The 15,507-nt window shown below is 53.2% G+C and overlaps 1 protein-coding gene across 1 annotated transcript in view; it reads right to left on the bottom strand.

Moving 5' to 3' along the window:
• Positions 1–15,507, bottom strand: part of ZFHX3 (zinc finger homeobox 3) — a 130,385-nt gene that overhangs the window by 11,605 nt on the left and 103,273 nt on the right. Inside the window, exons 6-8 of the mRNA XM_036390195.2 lie at positions 10,188–10,321; positions 9,797–9,997; positions 289–394 (exon numbers count right to left, since the gene is read on the bottom strand). Of these exons, the coding sequence (XP_036246088.1) occupies positions 289–394; positions 9,797–9,997; positions 10,188–10,321 (441 nt within the window). The remainder of the gene's footprint in view (positions 1–288; positions 395–9,796; positions 9,998–10,187; positions 10,322–15,507) is intronic.

The following is a 15,507-nucleotide window of genomic DNA, read 5'->3' as shown; positions in this document are numbered from 1 at the left end:
ACTTCCTTGCTCACTTTGAATATCTGGAAATTATTCACACACACATCCCTTAGTGCATTTATCACCTTCAATTCTCCCTTTCAAGCAAAAGCCATTCAGCCACCTCTGTCTTCACTGTTCCTTTTTGATGTCCTGCCTATTTTCGAAAAAGAAGGCTCATCAAACTGAACACAGTATTTGAGTCTAGGTCCTATCAAAGAGAGGATTAACAGGAATGGAACTGGTCCCTGAGCAGGTGATGGAGCTGGGGGAGTGGTGGGACAGTGGATCTCATTGACCTGCACTCACCGGACTGCTTCCCCTCCCGTTCCTCTGCGCCCGAGTTCCCATCCTTCTCTGGAGCAGCTGCTGGAAGGAACATGCTGCTGGGCATCATCACCTCAGGGGTTGTCACCTAGAGACAGAGGGAAAGGACATAGGGAGAGGAAAAACACAAGAAAATATTTTAAACATCTCCAGTCGCAAAACTAGACATCAGTACTGTGAAGTCAGAGGTGTCATTTTTCCCAGCTCACTGAAGACTTCGTATTTATTAGACAAAGCTCAAATCAGTCAAAAGTGTTTCTACAGTTACATTCTGGACATAATTAGCAGTGCACACTTGAAGAATAATCTTATTATTAATATTTTTCCTTTATGTGGAATTCAGACTTTGATCACTGACAATGTTTTGTCATGGGCTGTGAAACTTCTTGTGCAACCAATTAGGTAGATAAGTTGAAAGGCCCACCTTAAGCTGCTGAAAACATAATAAGGCCCCTAATTAAATCATACCTAGTAAAGTACACTGTAATCTTGAACCAGGGAGCATTGCAGCACTGTTTTCAAAGTGTATCGATGCAGGGAAAGGAGGGGCATGAGAAAGAAAAGTACAAATAAGGAGAGAGGTGACAAAGGAGAGGATGAATAAGAAAGGACTAAAGAGAAAGCAAATTGTGAAATAAAAAGCTTTTGGTAACCCTTTCCTTGCTCTGACTGATGCATTCCCTTTGCTCCTCTTCAATTATTTGGTGCTAGATCCTGCACCATCAAAACCAGTGCAGTGCTGGGACACCACTTCTTCTACAGAGCTGGAGAATCTGCATGGCTCAACTGGAGAGGCTCTTTGGAAAAGCCAAATGTGCACACTCATCCTATTCTGAAAAACGGTTTCTTTGGATATACCTGGTCACAAACCATCTCATCAGCAGCCTGCATGTGGCTGGCATCAGATGCAGGACAATGAATGTCCTTTTGAATGTCTGGAGACGATGTCTCACACTGCTGGAACGTTGTCTCACAGCACAGGGACAGACAGACAGACAGACCTGCCTCACTGTCACCTTCCCTGTGTTTTCCAGCACAGGGCTTCCAGTGCTGGTCAGTGCCTGTGGCAAGCAAAGACTCCTCCACAGCCCTGAGCAGCTGCCCACCTTGCTGACACCCAGGGAGCGCTCCCCCCTTCCACCAGGTGCTCCTGCTCCCAGTCTCCCATTGCTGCGAAGGTGAGGCACAACTAAACACTCCCATTCAGGGGTAAGGCAAAACAAGCCTCTCCATCCTTCTGCTGGATATTGAGAGGACATCTGAACCCTGGATTTCAGGAGAGACAGAATGTGTGTGGTCGCTGCCTGCCATGTACCCGGCTTTCTGCAGCAGGGCCACAAGGCTCTGAGTGAGCTGCAGGACAGAGGAGCACACCTGTGGTGAAGCTGGAGCTCATGGAAAATCTCAGGATGAAATGGCGGCACAGAAGTGGCTGCAGAGCTGTGACCTGAGCTGTGAGGGACACAGAGCTCCCTCCCTTTCCTGGAGCAGCCACTGCATGGCAGTGAGTGCCAGGTCCCAGGGAGCAGCAGAGAAGGCCGCTGACATATCCCAGGAGGGGAGCTGAATGCACCAAACTCATTCCACCTTCTACTCTACACAGAGGCATCTGATGGCTGTGGGTGGTTGGCTGGTAGACGTTAAAGGTCACAGAGTAATTTCCAGTAGCTGGGCTTGGAGGAGGGGGATGAGCATGGACGCTGAGAAGGGGAGGCAAGAAGAAACCGTCCCTCTCAGCCTAGCAGCAGGAAGAGCCTGCTTTCCTAGGATCTTTAGGAATTATGAAAAATAAATCATGAGAAATTAAAAAAAACCCCAACAGAGTAGAAAAAGAATAAAATTATCTAACACCTCAGCTGCACATCATTATAGAGCTGTGGCTTTTCATAGGCGTTACAGTACGGCAGCCGTCCCCACCACCACGCTCAGTACGACGGATCAGTAATTGTTTTCATACACTTTAATTAGAAAAACTCAGATGGCTATGAATAATAATGGAAAAGAGAGACTTTTGCACTTGAAAGGTTGAAGTCAATCAAGTGTGAATGACGGCAAAAAAGAAAAAAAAAAGACACCAATTCATCAGGCCTCTGTTGTCTCGCCGCGTCTTTAATCATAATTCCTGATTGGGATTCAAGAAGGCAGTAAGCAGCGGTTCTTTGTCTGCCTTCACCTTCCGTCAATTAACTCTCCCCGAAATATAATCATCAACCTCACATGCTCCTCTGCATCTTAATCTGGGGCTCCAAACCTGTAAGTCCTGCCCTATATGTGTTTAAGTAATTACCTTTATCTACCTGCATCTCAACAGCCACCATTCCTTCCCTTCTTTCCATCCTCCCTCCACCACAGGAAGGAAAAAAAAAGGAAAAAAGGGAAAAAAAAAAAAGAAGAAAAAAAAAAGGCTGTGGTACATTAAATTGCTACAGGCACAAAATTCCCAAAGGCAAATGGAAAAAAAAGCTTGGAAAAAAGTGCAGGGAACTAGAAATTCTGGGTATGGATGCGGGAACTGCGGCGGTACAGTCGTGGGCTGGCCTTGGGGATCAAACCACTGGAAAGAAGGCACTGCTCAGCAGCTGGACTCACTCTAGTCCTCTGGCTCCATCCAGGCCAGAGGACAGACAGGGACGACTCCTGTCCCTCTCCTACACCACAATCCAGGGCAGGACCCTCCATCCTTTCATCCCCATGGACCAGCCCCGAGCAGGTGGCAAAGATACGAGTGCAAATGAGCTGCACATCCCAAATCACTCTGCCCTGGCACAGAATTCCAGACTGCCTTTTTTGAAGGGTTTGTCCTTTCACACTGCAAGAGCATCCAAGGACATCTCATTTCTTTGGACCTGCAGAATTTGCCTCGCATGCTGAGGCTGCTTTTTGTACAAACCCGGCGTGGGGGCATGATGGGGCAGGAAGGTGCAGAGGCCCACGGCTCGTGGCAGGCGTGACAGGAGCAGCACTCAGCGACACAGCATCTTGTACTGCAATGTATCTCATGGCAGCAACTGTTCTGGGATGGCAAGGAGCGTGTTCACGGCAGCACAGCCCGTGTCAGCGCGTGCAGCTGTCAAACGCTCTCCTCCTCCCTCTCACCTGCAGGCACCTGGTGTGTCATCCTGGCATCCCTCCTCAGCTTGGCACGCCCTCCCCCTCCTCAGCTCCTGTCTACCTGTTTCAATGGCTCCAACACTGTTTCACAACAGCAACACATCAGTCAGTGTGAGCCATTACTGAAACACAACCCTCAGCTGTGAGTCCAACAAATGTGGTTTGTCTCCTCCCTTCCCTTCTCCTGTTCATGCCTGTTCTTTTCTGTCCAACACCAAACCCTACCCCTGTGTGGCTGCAGCTACCATCTCCTGGCCCACAAGTCACCAGCAAAGCTCACTGCAGCATGGCACCTCAGTCTCAGTCACCCCAGCCTGAGCACCATCCCCTGCAGCTCTGACAGCTAAGGTCCCTCTCAGTTCTCCTCTTGTTACCACACAGATGGTCCTTAAAAGATGCAAAGTTGCTGGACAAGCCTCTCTGCTTCCAAGAACCTCACGTTTTGGGCGAAATTCAGACCCCTTCAGCAGATAAAATGTCTTTATGATGATGAGATCCATGGAGAGGCAGGTGCATCCACTTTGGTGGCCATTTCTACAGACACAGTGGCCTGGCAATGACTGTACAGAGCACCCGAGGGCTGATGGGTCAGGGGTCCTGCCTCCCTGCCCCACCAGCATGCACACACCTTGACACCTCCAAGCCTGTCACCCCTCTGCAGAACAACCAGAGGGCCCACTCCTCACTGGTGACAACCTGCAGCAGTGACACGCGCGGCTCCAGCCACCACCGGATCTACTGGATTCTAACAACCAACTGCAGAGCTGCTTGTGTGCAGGGCTGGAGGCTCAGAGCCCAACACCCATCAGTGTAACACCTGCATAATGCTGACATGTCCAAACAATTCCTCCTGGCTGGAGGAATCCAGCTCCTCTCACACCACACTGCCTGTGCTGACTGTCCATGGACACCAACCGAGGAGATGTTTCCCCTGAATATACCCCAAAATGCTGAAATCATGTGGCTCTGAAAAGAAAACCTCTAGAAGAGGTCTGAGGAGATACATCACTGTCCCCATGTCTATGAAACCAGGGGAATTACAGACGGGAGGGAAGGTTCCCCACCAGACAAAGGAGGTAATTTCCATTACAAAGAGAGAGAGAGAGGGTGCTGGAGTGAAAAGCTTCATTAGACTCTGAGAGGCAAAGTGATGGCAGTATACCAAGGTCACTTCTAATTTAGACCATCTAATTGGCAAACATGGCTCCAAATGGCTATCATCTCACAGGGCTCAGAATTAATGAAGCCCGATTATTTTCATTACCTTCATCCGAGATGGAGAATGAGACACAGAGTGAGAGGGAAAGGGGGGAGAGGGAGGGGGCGAAAAGGAGGGAGAGAGAAAAATTGAGTGACAGCAGAAGGGAGAGAGCAATAAGAAAAGACAATGGGAAAGAGGGTAAAAATGTAAAGATAGCAGGAGGGGGAAGTGAGATGGTAGGGATGGGCAGGAATGATTCCTGGAGCAAGGGAGAAAAGAAAAAGATGGAAAGATGACTGGAGCAGTGGGAAGATGCCCTAAACTGAGGAAGAGAAAGCTGACAGCAGAGATGACGAGACAGAAATGTGCAGAAGGATAAGGCTGGCTGTGGGAGGAGGGAGAGCTCCCGCTCCCAGAGGCTCTTGGGAAGCCATCCTCTCTCCCAGCTCCAGCCCATCAGCCTTGTAATCACCTGCACGGGTGAACTGCACTTCACCCTCCTTGCAGCCCCTGTGGTCCAGCGGGCAGGCAGGGGCTGCAGTGGGCACGATGGCACCCGGCCCTGCCCAGAGAGGCCTCGATGCCACAGAGGGAACTTGGCTACCTTCATCCACCAGCCCCAGGAAAGGGAAGCTGCAGGAGATGGGAGGACAGTGTGAGCCTCTGTCCCTGTGGGGCACTGGGGCACGGCATGTGCTCTGTTCCCCAGGCAGTCCTGTCCCTGCCGTGGGGCCAGTGGGAGGACAGGGGGTCCCGTGGGACAGCCAGCCCGGCTGCTCGCTGATATGAAAAGGAGGGAGCACGAGCAGGCAGCCTGGAGATGCTGAGCGCAAGCAGGAGCGTTGCCATGGCAACAGACATATTAGACACTGCAGGTTCCTGCACGGCGTCTGATAAGGTGTTATTAACTGGAGCCTCCTCCAGCACGGAGCAGACGCTGCCTCGAGAGGGACCCGGCCCCGTCACGGGGCTGCTCACACCCGCCAGACCCAGACGGATCCTCAGGAGAACGAGCCCACTCAGGGCCCTCCCTGCTGCCATGTTCTGCACCAACCATACTGGTGCCTCAGAATATTGTCACAGAATACAAAACGACCCAGCTTCTTCACCCTGTGCTGTGAGACCTGGAGGAGGAGAGGCAACCCTCCCACAGGTGTCTCTAGGTGCCAAAGGGAGGAAAGGTGGGAAAACCAGGAACACGCATGAGGATGAGCATCGTGGCTGGGCCAGTGTCTGCCAGCCTTGCAGAGCCCCGTGGCCCTACCCTAGCACAGCAGGTGGGCTCACCTGAGGCACTGTGCCTGACCTGCTCTGCAGTGTCCTGAGCTCCTCCCATTCCCTCATATCCTGGAGGCCACAGATGTGCTTGAGGACAGACCAGCCCAACACTCCTGCTCCAGACCCCACACCCTGCCCAGGCACCCTGCCTGGCTCAAGACAAACCCCTCACACCAGCATGACAGCTGCCCTGAGCAAGCTGGTTACACCTGCTGGCCTAGGGAAGGGGCTTGGCTTCTGCTTGCTGCTCTTAGAAAGCCAGAACACCTGCCAGCAGTGTAGCTAAGAGGTGAACAAGGGCTGTTCAAACCCTCAGAAGGTACTTCCACACTTGAGCAGCACCAGTGAAATGCACACAGGTCACAGAGGCCGTGGTCAGTGGATGGGACAGCTCTGTGAGCCAGGGGCACAGGCAGGGCAGAGCTCATCCTGAGAAGCCCTGCGGAGACAGGCAGCTAGCAGTGCCAAGCAGGAAGGTAAGAACATAAAGGCACTTATGGAGTGGGAACTGGAACAGGCTGCCAGAGAGAGTCTCCTTTCCTGGAGATACTCAAATGCTGTCTGGACACAATCCTGAGCAACATGCTCAAGGGACCCTGCCTGAGCAGGGAGGTTGGACTGGAGCAGCTCCAGTGGTCCCTCCCAAGACCACTCATGATTCTGTGACTCTGTCACTCCTGTCTTCAAGGAGTCACAAAAGGAATCACAGAATCATTAAAGCTGGAAAAGACCCTTCATCTTCCAAGTCCAGCCATCACCATGGTTAAACTGTGTCCTCAAATGCCACATCCACATGATTTTTGAACACTGCCATGGATGGTGACTCCATCCGTAGAGGTGACTGCTTCCAGAGGCAGCCTGTGCCAGGGCTTTCCAACCCTTTCCATGAAGAAATTTTTCCTAGTATCCAATCTAAACCTCTCCTGGTGCACAGCTGGCAGCCAGTCCTCTTGTCCTGTCACTTGTTTACTGGGAGAAGAGACCTATCCCACCTGGATCCAACCTTCTTTCAGGGCATTGTAGAGAGGAAGAGTGACAGAAAGAGAAGACAAGAAAACTGTAAGAGAACAGCTGGGTCATGTTGTGTGTGCTTGCTCAGAAGATAACACAGGAGGGAGCTGGTGAAGAACATCAGGGGTACAACAAACACCCTGTTATTCAGCCCCAGTGCCAAGAGCTGGCAAGGAAGGGAGAAAACAAGCAGGAACAGGGTGCAAGAAAAAGAAACAAAGAGAAAGAACTGGCAGGAATAAAAAGAAACACTTATATACTTAATCACAAGTTCTTAAATGTAGACACAACCTTGCATTGAGTATTATACCAAAGAAGCAACAGGGGCAATATATCCCATCAGCTGCTGGATATTCCAGAAGCTTTTGCACAAGCTGCCATCTGAGGCACTGACCTCAAAATGTTAAGGAAATTGTATTTATCCTGATTTCACAGTGAAATCACTCAACAGTTGAGCTTCACAGGGCTCAAGCAGGGACACAAATACCAGGGTGCAGCAAACCTCGATGGCAGAGCTCTGATAGGTGAAGGGGCTGCTACCACAGCAACTGTGTGCTCCTCATCTTTGTGGGGATGGCACTGGATGTGCTGGGATGGCAGTGGGCATGCCAGGATGGCAGTGGGCATGCTGGGATGGCAGTGGGTGTGCCGGGATGGCAGTGGATGTGCTGGGATGGCAGTGGGTGTGCCGGGATGGCAGTGGGTGTGCCGGGATGGCAGTGGGTGTGCTGGGATGGCAGTGGATGTGCTGGGATGGCAGTGGGCATGCTGGGATGGCAGTGGGCATGCTGGGATGGCAGTGGGTGTGCTGGGATGGCAGTGGGCATGCTGGGATGGCAGTGGGCATGCTGGGATGGCAGTGGGTGTGCTGGGATGGCAGTGGGCATGCTGGGATGGCAGTGGATGTGCCGGGATGGCAGTGGGTGTGCCGGGATGGCAGTGGATGTGCTGGGATGGCAGTGGGCATGCTGGGATGGCAGTGGGTGTGCTGGGATGGCAGTGGGCATGCTGGGATGGCAGTGGGCATGCTGGGATGGCAGTGGGTGTGCTGGGATGGCAGTGGATGTGCTGGGATGGCAGTGGGCATGCTGGGATGGCAGTGGATGTGCTGGGATGGCAGTGGATGTGCCGGGATGGCAGTGGGTGTGCTGGGATGGCAGTGGATGTGCTGGGATGGCAGTGGGCATTCCGGGATGGCAGTGGGTGTGCCGGGATGGCAGTGGGTGTGCCAGGATGGCAGTGGGTGTGCCAGGATGGCAGAGGATGTGCTGGGATGGCAGTGGATGTGCTGGGATGGCAGTGGGCATGCTGGGATGGCAGTGGATGTGCTGGGATGGCAGTGGGCATGCCGGGATGGCAGTGGATGTGCCGGGATGGCAGTGGGTGTGCTGGGATGGCAGTGGGTGTGCTGGGATGGCAGTGGGCATTCCGGGATGGCAGTGGGCATGCTGGGATGGCAGTGGGTGTGCTGGGATGGCAGTGGATGTGCTGGGATGGCAGTGGGCATTCCGGGATGGCAGTGGATGTGCCGGGATGGCAGTGGGTGTGCCGGGATGGCAGTGGATGTGCTGGGATGGCAGTGGGCATGCTGGGATGGCAGTGGATGTGCTGGGATGGCAGTGGATGTGCTGGGATGGCAGTGGGTGTGCCGGGATGGCAGTGGATGTGCCGGGATGGCAGTGGGTGTGCTGGGATGGCAGTGGGCATGCTGGGATGGCAGTGGGCATGCCGGGATGGCAGTGGGCATGCTGGGATGGCAGTGGGCATGCTGGGATGGCAGTGGATGTGCCGGGATGGCAGTGGATGTGCTGGGATGGCAGTGGGTGTGCCGGGATGGCAGTGGGCATGCTGGGATGGCAGTGGATGTGCTGGGATGGCAGTGGGCATGCCAGGATGGCAGTGGATGTGCCGGGATGGCAGTGGATGTGCCGGGATGGCAGTGGGCATGCTGGGATGGCAGTGGATGTGCTGGGATGGCAGTGGGCGTGCTGGGATGGCAGTGGATGTGCTGGGATGGCAGTGGGTGTGCTGGGATGGCAGTGGGCGTGCTGGGATGGCAGTGGGCGTGCCAGGATGGCAGTGGGCATTCCGGGATGGCAGTGGGTGTGCTGGGATGGCAGTGGGCATGCTGGGATGGCAGTGGGCATGCTGGGATGGCAGTGGATGTGCTGGGATGGCAGTGGGGATGCTGGGATGGCAGTGGGCATGCTGGGATGGCAGTGGGCGTGCCGGGATGGCAGTGGGCATTCCGGGATGGCAGTGGATGTGCCAGGATGGCAGTGGGTGTGCTGGGATGGCAGTGGGTGTGCCGGGATGGCAGTGGGGATGCTGGGATGGCAGTGGGCATGCTGGGATGGCAGTGGATGTGCTGGGATGGCAGTGGGTGTGCCGGGATGGCAGTGGGTGTGCCGGGATGGCAGTGGGGATGCTGGGATGGCAGTGGGCATTCCGGGATGGCAGTGGATGTGCCGGGATGGCAGTGGATGTGCCGGGATGGCAGTGGGGATGCTGGGATGGCAGTGGGCATGCTGGGATGGCAGTGGATGTGCTGGGATGGCAGTGGGCATGCTGGGATGGCAGTGGATGTGCCAGGATGGCAGTGGGTGTGCTGGGATGGCAGTGGGCGTGCTGGGATGGCAGTGGGCGTGCCAGGATGGCAGTGGGCATTCCGGGATGGCAGTGGGTGTGCTGGGATGGCAGTGGGTGTGCTGGGATGGCAGTGGGTGTGCCGGGGTGGCAGTGGATGTGCCGGGATGGCAGTGGGCATTCCGGGATGGCAGTGGATGTGCCAGGATGGCAGTGGATGTGCCGGGATGGCAGTGGGTGTGCCGGGATGGCAGTGGGTGTGCCGGGATGGCAGCAGCCATGCTTGCCTACACAGCCACTTACCGTCATGATGAGTTTCTCGACACAGTCAGGTGACACGCTGTGCAGGTGGGTGAGGTGCAGCTGCAGGTGGATCTTGTTGTTCAGCATGTCCTGGCAGAGGGGGCAGCGGAGCATGGGCTGCACCGAGTGCTGGGTCATGGCGTGCACCCGCAGCCGGTTCACGTCTGTGTTGCTGTACTTGCAGTACGGACACTGGTACATCTGCAGAGCAGACAAATGAATCACACAGCTCTTCCACGTGCTACTATTCTCTCTTACAGACAGTCTTCAACAATTTGATGCCTTCTACCACCAGTTACTGCCTTTCATCCTCTTCCTCCCATTTTATTCTTTGGTTTTGGCACATTGGAAACCCATTACCTGCACAGAGAGATGGTTTCTTCTGCCTTACCTGCTCTGATTTGGTCTCCTCTGAAGTTTTTGACCACTTAAAGGAGAGAGGTGACTCGGAGCTGCTGGGGAATGAAATCCGCTTGGAGGATGCTGGAGGCTCTGTCAGCTCCTTCTCTGGCTGGCTGGCTGGTGCTGCAACAGAAAGCCAGGAACATCAGCACACCCCAGAGAGCCTGGGCTGCACGATGGCAGGGCTTCCATTTACTGCTTGACACACACCCCAAGGACTTGGAGGAGGATGACTCTGAGGACTGACCGATGTCCTCAGTGCACACCAGCCCAAAACCAGCTCCCTCTTTCTGATCTCAGAGCACGGGAACTGTGTCACTGGTGGCCAGAAGCAGAAAGATCTCAGCTGTTTCTGGAGAATGATTACAACCTGCAGGCTGCACTGCACACACAAATGCTTGGCCAGTTGGTGAAGGCCCATGTGTCACCTCCAGGAGCAGATGGACTTACTCAGTAAGGTAGAACTCTCAGCCCTGGCTGACCCAGGACATTCTACACACAGGGACACTCTGGAATGCATTTGCCCTGGAGAGGGCTGGTGGTGGTGGCTGTCAGCCCAATCCATGGCACCCGTGCTGGCAGCAGTGGTGCTGCTGGGACAGCTCTGGCTAGCTCAGCCCATGCCTTCAGAGCTTCAGAGGAATGAGCATATCTGGTGCTTCCTAGCACATGGTCCTGCCAAAATCCCAATTTTGGCAGGACCCGGCCAAGGGGACCCAAACATTCCCACTGTGATAATCTCAGAAAAGGCTATTTTGTTCAGCCAAACAGATAAATGCAAATGAGCCCTAAAGTCAACAGCAAAACACTCCACGAGTTGTGGCACTGGGAGAAGCACATCCCTGACCTTTCTCCTCCCCCGAACCCTGGCTGCCTTCAGTACATAAATTTGTGGGACATCTATTATTTAAAAACTGTAAGGACAAGTATATTATACACAGCCCCCGTCTCCTCCTCCCCGAACACACATTCATAACGGTACTTTAATCTGTCTCGAATCGACTTCAAACCCATTTTGCCCTTAATGGGAGTTATTCATTTTCACTTGAAAGGTAATATCTGACAGCTGGATATTTAATATGATGGATCAGCTGCCGATTAACAAGGCGCTGTAGCATTCTCAGGCCAGTCCCCCACACTCTTCCCCCTTTCTCTGACTCAACTTGTGACCTGCTGGAATCTGCTCCTTGTTTCAGATGATACCACCAAGAGTCAGATCCCACCAAACTGCTTCCTTCCCAAAGACCCTTCTGTGCACTGCCACGAGCTGTATTTCCAAACATTCCTAACTGCCTTCCCTGCCAGTCCCCATCTCTGCATTCAGCTGAATAGAGGCCAAATAAGTTCTGGGAGAGGGAGAACAAGTACAGGTAGAGGTACTGTCAGAGGGAGGCAGGGATCAGAGGATTTGATCTGGGACTGCTGAATTTCTCCTGGTAGGCTTGTCCATACTGAATGGGCTTGGAAGTGATCTTGTCCCCCACAGCACTGCTGGCTGCATGCCTGGTGCTTCATGCCTGGCTGGGCAGCAGCCTCCACGTGTGCAGGGACAGTCCTGGCTGCACCTGGGGTACAAACCCAGGACTCTGCTGTGCTGCCAACTCCACAAAGACATCCAAAGCAGGGGTGGAATGAGCTTGCAGTGTCAGTGCTGACTGATGGGCACCATCACAGACCCTGCTCTGCCCTCACAGAATGGGCTGCTCTGCTCAGCTCCCTGCTTGAACCGAGACTCAGAACTGGAAATGGCTTTAAGATGTGTGCAGGGCCAGAGCTGACCTTCCCTGCTTCCTGTAGTAAATGTGCTTGGGAACATGGCACCACTCTGCTGCTCCTCCATTGAGGAACACAGTCCCTCCTGGAGGGTTTGGGGAGGAGACCCACCAAGAGCCAGCACTGGTGGGCGAAGGACCATCCTGCCTTAAAATGTCCTGCCCGAGCCCTGTGTGATGTGAATGGCCTTTGTCAGGGGCCTGATCACTGCTGGCACTGCCCAGCCCCAGTGTGACCTGACAGTGACAAGCCAGCCCCATCAGGCTGCTGGATGCTGCAAAGAGCAGCTGGAGACCCCAGGTCTGCCAGGGTGTCTGGCACAGCCATGGGAGTCCTGCTCTAGAGCTGCACGGGGCAGGGGTGACAGTGACAGCCACGGCTTAGGGTCCCTTTAGACCTCTCTGGGGTGACTGTGGCTCCTGTTGGTCACACTGTGTCCCTGGGCACTGCCAGATGCTCACCAGTGGAGTGTTTCTGGATGCAGTGACTGAATTCAGCCCAACCATCAGCCACCCCAGGCTGCTGAACACCAGCTCCAACCTTGGGAGGCACAGCAGGGTATTTTCTCATCTCCTTTCTACTGTGAAGCAGCCTGCTTAGAATTAGTAACAGGTAATTAAAATGTACCATCTCCTAAGTGTCCAATTTCATTAAATCACTTAGTCCAACCCCATAACTGTAATCCTTCAAAACTAGAATTATTGATGATTGTCCAGACCCAAGAATAACTGATTTGTTGCACATAGGATATTTTAAGTATTAGTTTTTGAGTTGACAGCTCAGCTGGGAATTTTAACACCGAGACTGAAGTTTGTTGTTCATAAACAGTCAAATGCACAAAATGACACATTCAGTCCACATTACAGATGATCAGAGGAATTAAGAACTCTCTGCTACCAGGAGAAATGAGGACATGGCTTGGTGTCTGCCTGCAGAACTCTTAGCATAGCGTGGGACCTTCTGTCTGTGCAGAGAGGACAGGACAGAATGTCCTGAGCTCAAAACATGCAGAAGGCCATGGCCTGGAAGGGCTCAGTGACACTGGAGCACACGGGGACACCACCTGCGCCAGCATCTTGCTTCCAGGCCCAGGCCTCGCAGGGCAGAGAAAGGAATTTGCTTTACAGTATGATGTACATCTGCATATCAGATAGTACTGTTATTGCTTTGACTCTTCAAACAGATTTAGTTCAGATTCACTGAGACCTTTGTTTCTCAACAAATGTCCCCTAAAGCCAAGCGTAAAGGGGTGGGGCTGCCACAGCACTTCTGGAGATCTGCTGATCTTCCCACTCTTCTCAGCAGCCTCTGCTTTTCTCAGGAGGAGGAGAGATCCTCCCTGGGCACATTCCAGAGGTGAGATGGGCACTTCCTTGCCAGTGGGGGCCTTTCCTTTGCTGGTTCCAGAGGCAAAGCCAGCACGGATCCCCTAAACTGCTGCTCTCCAACCTGGTGGGAAGGAAGTCACCACCCACCTCCTACCCATCAGATTCTTTTAGCTAAAGTATCACTGACAGCCCCTTCATCTAAACTTCCATCTTCCAACCAAGCAACATAATGGAAAAGCCAATTAAATGATTATTAATTCATGCTGCTTTCCGTAAGCCAGAGGTTCTCATCTCCCTGCATTCCGTAAACCAGCTTGCCACTTGCCCTAGAAATTTACGGTGGGGTTTCTGCTACTGCCATTGATTTAAACACCACCAGCCTCCAAAAAACTCCTTGCCATGAAGTCCAGATGCTGGCCTGGGGAAGTTCTCAGCGAGACCAGGGAACTGTGCTTTCACTGCCTGATGGAAAATAGCATTCTGCATTTGATGGTGCCTCCCTCCTCAAATCACCTCAGTGTGTTCTTGGAGCTATCACTCGTCTCCACAAGTCCTCGGAGCAGTGGGAGCCACACAGCCCTGTGCCATCAATGCCCAAGGCTCTGCCCCCTGTGCCCTCACAGCACCTGTGTGTCTCCTGAAATCCAGGGCCAGTTTATCTGTTTCATCCATTCTCCAGAAACTGCCTTGATGCAGGAATGGCCAGAGCCCACACGTTCTGCTGGGGAAGGGCACAGGGCACCCAGAGCTGCTGCAGCACTGCTCCCTCCCCAGTAACACACAGCCAACATTTCCTCCCCAAACACTGTTTAATTCCCCACTCCCTGAAGGAGCCTCCATTCCATCAGCTGCTGCAGCCACACTATCAGGCCTGTGCACTGCCTGTTGCCCTGCAGCTTTTCTCAGCTCTGTATCTGACAGTCACTCAGCTGACAGGTAAATGCCCCATGCTCAGTGCACTCCTGCTTCACAGCCCCAAAAATGGCTGAATAATTTGTTTTTTAATGCTGTGTCATACCTTCCCACCTGCAACGAGTACCCACAGCTGAATTACTATTAAATATTCATATCCAGAAGCTCCAGCCGCCAGCAGGCTTCCCTGCCTTGCTCCATATGAGCACGAAACACCCAGCAGAGATGCCGAGCAGCACCAGGGGCTCCTGGAGGTGGGGCTTTGCCTGGCAGACCTCTCCTGCAGCCCCTCCAGTGCTGGCAGAGCCCAGCCTGCCCGAGCTCAGCCAGCAGCTGCACGGAGCCCCCCAGCCCAGCTGTATTTCTGGGCTGGAGCTGGCACCCAGAGCCTTTTGTGCTTCACGTATCCTTGGAAAGGCTCGGTTGGAGGCAAGCTCCCAGCCCTGGTCCCCATGCCCTCTCCCTGGTCTCCCTGGCTCCGGTGCCGAGTGGCTCCACCGCGCCCTCGTCCCCCGTGCAGCCTCCCAGGCCCCAGAACATCCCAGCCATTAAGTGCTCCACGAACGCCAGATACTAAAAAAAAGCAGCAAAAAGCAGCCGGGGGGAGGAGCAGGAATAGATTTCCGTCAGGATGTGCCTGACCTGTTTTTTTCAATTTCAGTAATTAGAAAGGCAGTCGGCCTGTAGGAATTATTCATAAACTGCAGGAGCTGTGCAGTATACATTTATGTTAAACATGTCAAATCCAATTGAAATCATGCCTGCCAGCACCATACTCCATAAACACACTTTTCTGCAACAATTTCCCAGCTCTCAGCAGCCCATTAATACTTCCTTTAATAGCAATCTACCACGGATTTGAATCAGGGATGGTCCATTGCACTAATTGCTCTGTTAGGTGAGCATCACGGACAAAAAAAAAAAAAAAAAAAAAAAAAAAGAAAAAAAATCATTAACAAAAAATAAAAGCCCTTCAGGCCAGTCCTCCAGAAAGATTTCATCTCAATCTATATTTTAAGTAGACTTTGTTTCTTGTTTTTGTTAAAAACCCCTGATATTCTCCGTGTACCCAACGGACAGTGCATTAAGGAAGCCTCTGGTAGCTGGGTCACTGCTGGTGATGGGGCTCTCATCAGAGACATGAACCAGCACCACCTCACATCTGAGAGGCCTTGTACTGCACTGAGCAGGGCTTCAGCTGAGTATCCATCATCTGCATCCTGCCTTAGAAAGGGAACTGGGATCAGCCACCATTCCTTTCCCTCTCGCTGGTGTGCTTGTGGTGAATCTCGCATT

Source organism: Molothrus ater, chromosome 12 (genome assembly GCF_012460135.2).
Source record: "Molothrus ater isolate BHLD 08-10-18 breed brown headed cowbird chromosome 12, BPBGC_Mater_1.1, whole genome shotgun sequence".
Taxonomy (NCBI): Eukaryota; Metazoa; Chordata; class Aves; order Passeriformes; family Icteridae; genus Molothrus; species Molothrus ater.
Note: the sequence above shows the minus strand (reverse complement) of the source record. Positions and strands in the feature narration are given on the sequence as shown.